At 37.4% G+C, this 4,020-nt stretch overlaps 1 protein-coding gene across 1 annotated transcript; it reads right to left on the minus strand.

Annotated features, from left to right (window-relative positions):
- Positions 1–2,033: 2,033 nt before the first annotated feature.
- Positions 2,034–2,705, minus strand: LOC138885553 (early nodulin-like protein 1). The gene has a single exon (XM_070166513.1). The coding sequence runs from the start codon at positions 2,703–2,705 to the stop codon at positions 2,034–2,036; it is 672 nt and encodes a 223-aa protein (XP_070022614.1).
- Between the last annotated feature and the right edge of the window lie 1,315 nt (positions 2,706–4,020).

Genomic DNA, 4,020 nt, shown 5'->3' on the forward strand with positions numbered 1-4,020 from the left:
TAACAGTTGAGCGACCGTGCTAGAACCACGGAACTCGGGAATGCCTAACACCTTCTCCCGGGTTAACATAATTCCTTACCCGGATTTCTGGTTCGCGGACTGTAATACAGAGTCAATCTTTTCCTCGATTGGGGATTTGAACCGGTAACTTGGGACACCCTAAATTATCTCAAGTGGCGACTCTGAATTTAATAAATAAATAATCTCGTTTCAATTGTCACTTTAATTTGGAAAAAACTCCCTTATATACTCTCTTCTCGGGGGTGTAGGAAAAAGGAGGTGTGACAACTTCTATAGTTGTAAGGACTACCTAGTGAAGAGGAAAATCGGAGAGCAAATCCAATTCAAATGGAGTTTGTGCTTGCACACATATATGTGACTCTTATTGGATGATGGAGTTTTGTCTCTTAGAATTCATAGATTTTCTGATTCCTTCTCTCATCATTTATGCCACGATAAAATACAAAGTGGGGAAAAAGTTGGGCCAAGTGTATTAAGAAGGATTTCCAACAAGCTTTGATATGAGATAGTGAGACTAGATGGAGAGGTTATCTCGATCAAATGATCAATACAAATTATATAGATGACTTAATTGATTTTCATACACGTGTGTTAGAGGATTATCAAGAGAATCGACTCAAATATATTAAGGCTAAGCTTTTTCTTCATTTTAGCATGATATTGTAGTTATACAAATCTGATAACGAGGCATAAGGAAAAATTCATATCCCGGAATTTACGTATATTTTGCTAATCTCGCAAATTACATATATTTTCTTAGTATTGTAAATTACCATATTCTTCTTATCGGGACTGCATATTCAATTGAGTATTTCGTTCTCCCGGTCAAAAGAGCAGAGAGTTTATATATATATACAGTATTAAAAGTATTTTCATTACCATCGAGCTATAATCAATGGGCAGGCCTCTATTGGGCAGCCTCTGATCAGATGGTAAGTTATATACCGAGCCTACTGTGGCCGAGCGCTTATGAGCGAGCCTAGTTGGTCGAGATACAGAGCCTAGTATGGCTGAGCGCATATGAGCGAGCCTACTACGACAGAGCAGTTATATATATATATATATATATATATACCGAGCCTTATAGGACTGGAGAGCTATTTTACTTACTATATTGAGTGAGTTGAGTCAGTATCAGCAAGTAAGCATATATTCAGATTTTCTTTGACTTCCAGCTACTTGCAGTTATTATATTATCAGTTCAGTTTTAGATTTCAGTATATTGCCTTACATACCCAGTACATTATTTCGTACTAACGTCCTTTTGTTGGGGACGCTGCGTTTCACGCCCGCAGGTGCAGACAATCAGTTTGGCGATCCCTCATAGTAGACGAGATTGGCATTCATCGAAAGATCGGTAAGACTCCACCTCATTCGGAGTGCATCCGAGTCTATGAGTCATCGTGTCAGAATTTTACTACATACTTATAGGTCAGCTAGTACCCTATCCCATTTGATGTCAAATACTCTTAGAGGCTTTGTAGATATACAGAGGTTTATTTTGTACAGTATGTCAGAGGCCTTGACGACCCATATGTATTAATATTTTATGAACAATGGTTCATTAATATAACATTTGCCCACTTACAATTGTACATTACGAGTTGCGGCCATGTAGACCCATGTTAGTTAAAAGAAAAATGAGTTACAGAGTGGTTCGCTCGGGCTAGTACTACACCGGGTGCCATTCACGCCTCCCCAGATTTAGGGCATGATAATCACCTTGGAGGAATGCATTATAAACATCCATCTAGAACAAGGGCCAAGCATACTGAGCAGCCAAGATAAACACACTCCTGACTATGACCATTTTAACTACAGGGGAAAAGGTCTCATGATAATCCAGACCCTTATGCTAATTAAACCCCTTAGCCATTAGCCTAGCTTTATACCTCTCTATAGATCCATCAGCTTTGTGCTTGACCTTGTAAACCCACTTACAACCTATGGTAAACTTCCCTGCAGGCAAAGTCACTAACTTCCAGGTATTATTGTCGGTGAGTGCTTGAATCTCAAGTTTCAATCCCTTGAACCCAATTGCTGTCAGTGAGTGCTTGATCAAAAGAGGTTGGTTCAATGATGGATGAATAGGAAGACAAACAAGTCTGATAAGAAGAGGATAAGGAAGAGTAATTAATGGAATCGGTGATAGAATTAGGAGTGGATGATGAAGGTTTGACTTGATGGACAAAGTCTGTAAGCCACAAGGGTGGTTTAGATGGCCTTCTAGAATTCCTTAAAGGAGCTGTAGGAGTAGGAGGTAGATCATGGTGCTGTGGAGCTGAAGATAAGATTGGATGAGGATCAGACAGGATATGAGAGGATGCTGGAGTATGAGAAGGAATAGGAGAAGATGTAGTGGAAGATGAGTGAAGTGGAGAGGGCATAGGCAAGGAGGTAGATGGAGATAAGGGATGTTCAGAAGAAGTTGAAGGAGAATCATAGTCTAGAGTTGCAGGTGGTAAGGGAACCATAAAAGTAGGAAAAGAATCATCACGAGGGAAAGTTGGAGCACTAACCGGAAATGTAGGTGATGAACTTGAAGATAGAGTATGTAGGAAGGTGGATTTAGGATACTTAAATGGAAACACTATTTCTTTGAAAGAAACATCCCTACTAACAAAGAAAGTGTCAGTGAAGATGTTGTATAATCTATAACCCTTTTGAGAAGTTGAATAACCCATGAAGATAGCAGGTATGGATCTTTGTGAGAACTTGTCAGTGTTATGTAAGGTGGTTGCATAACAAAGACATCCAAAAACTCTAATGATGTCAAGTGAGGGAGGATGTCCATGAAAAACCTCATAAGGAGATTTCCTAGATAGGACTGAAGATGACAGTCTGTTAATAAGAAAAGTTGTAGTTAGTACACATTCCCCCTAGAATTTTAATGTTACATGTTCTTGAAACCTAAGAGCTCTAGCCATTTCAAGTAAATGTCTATGTTTTCTTTCTGCTACTCCATTTTACTGTGGAGTATATACATAAGAACTTTGATGTAAAATGCCAATTGATGAGAAAATAGTTGAATATTGAGAATTGAAGAATTCAAGACCATTATATGATCTTATGATCTTAATTGTGGCAGAAAACTAATTTTTGACAAGAGTAAGAAAAGATTTAATTAAAAGGAAGACATCAGTTTTCATTCTCATCACGTAGATCCAAGTCATTCTAGAGTAATCATCTACAATAGTAAGGAAATACTTGTATCTATTATAGGGGTGTTCATAACCGAACCGAAACCGAAACCGTAAACCAAATCGAAACTGAAACTTAATGGCTTATTGGTATCGGGTTAACGGTTTAACGGACGGGGAACTGATTGAAAGTTTTTATTAACGGCTTATCGGTTTGAGGGCGGATTATTTAATTTTCTTAACGGATAATCCGTTAACCCGTTAAGAATATATATATATATAAAATTTATTTTTATCCATATATATTAAATAATCAAAAACCCTTTCCATTACTCAATCTCTAACGCCTAAATTTCAACCAGCTGCCACCAGCAGTACTCTATCTCGTCGACTTCCAGGTTCCATCACTCTATCTCGTCGATAGAGTACTGCTTAAGCTTTTTGTTTCCAGCTAAGTGGATCCATTCCCATCTACATCTCAGTATTATCTTCCAATGTTGCAAGAGCTATCTTATCTTTTTGTCTTTTTCTTCTGATAGCAAACCATTCTTGAATCTTGAGACTTGTGAATTTTTTTTTATTTCTTTTTTTGGTTCGCACATCTTATGATAAATATTTTACTACTAATAGGTTTTAACAACCAACTGAGAACTTGAAGGAAGCATCATTTGAACATCCAGATTAGAAAGGACCTTTTTTGAATATCTTAATTCGTCTGAAATTAAGATCACAATTCTAAAAGGTAAGTTTCACATAGGCAAGTAAACAGTAAAAGTGGAAATTTTGTTTTGAGATTTTCCTTCCAACTAATAACGTGTGTGTTCACAAAGATTTAGCAATTAGGAGCAACTTTTAATGC

Source organism: Nicotiana sylvestris, chromosome 2 (genome assembly GCF_000393655.2).
Source record: "Nicotiana sylvestris chromosome 2, ASM39365v2, whole genome shotgun sequence".
Taxonomy (NCBI): Eukaryota; Viridiplantae; Streptophyta; class Magnoliopsida; order Solanales; family Solanaceae; genus Nicotiana; species Nicotiana sylvestris.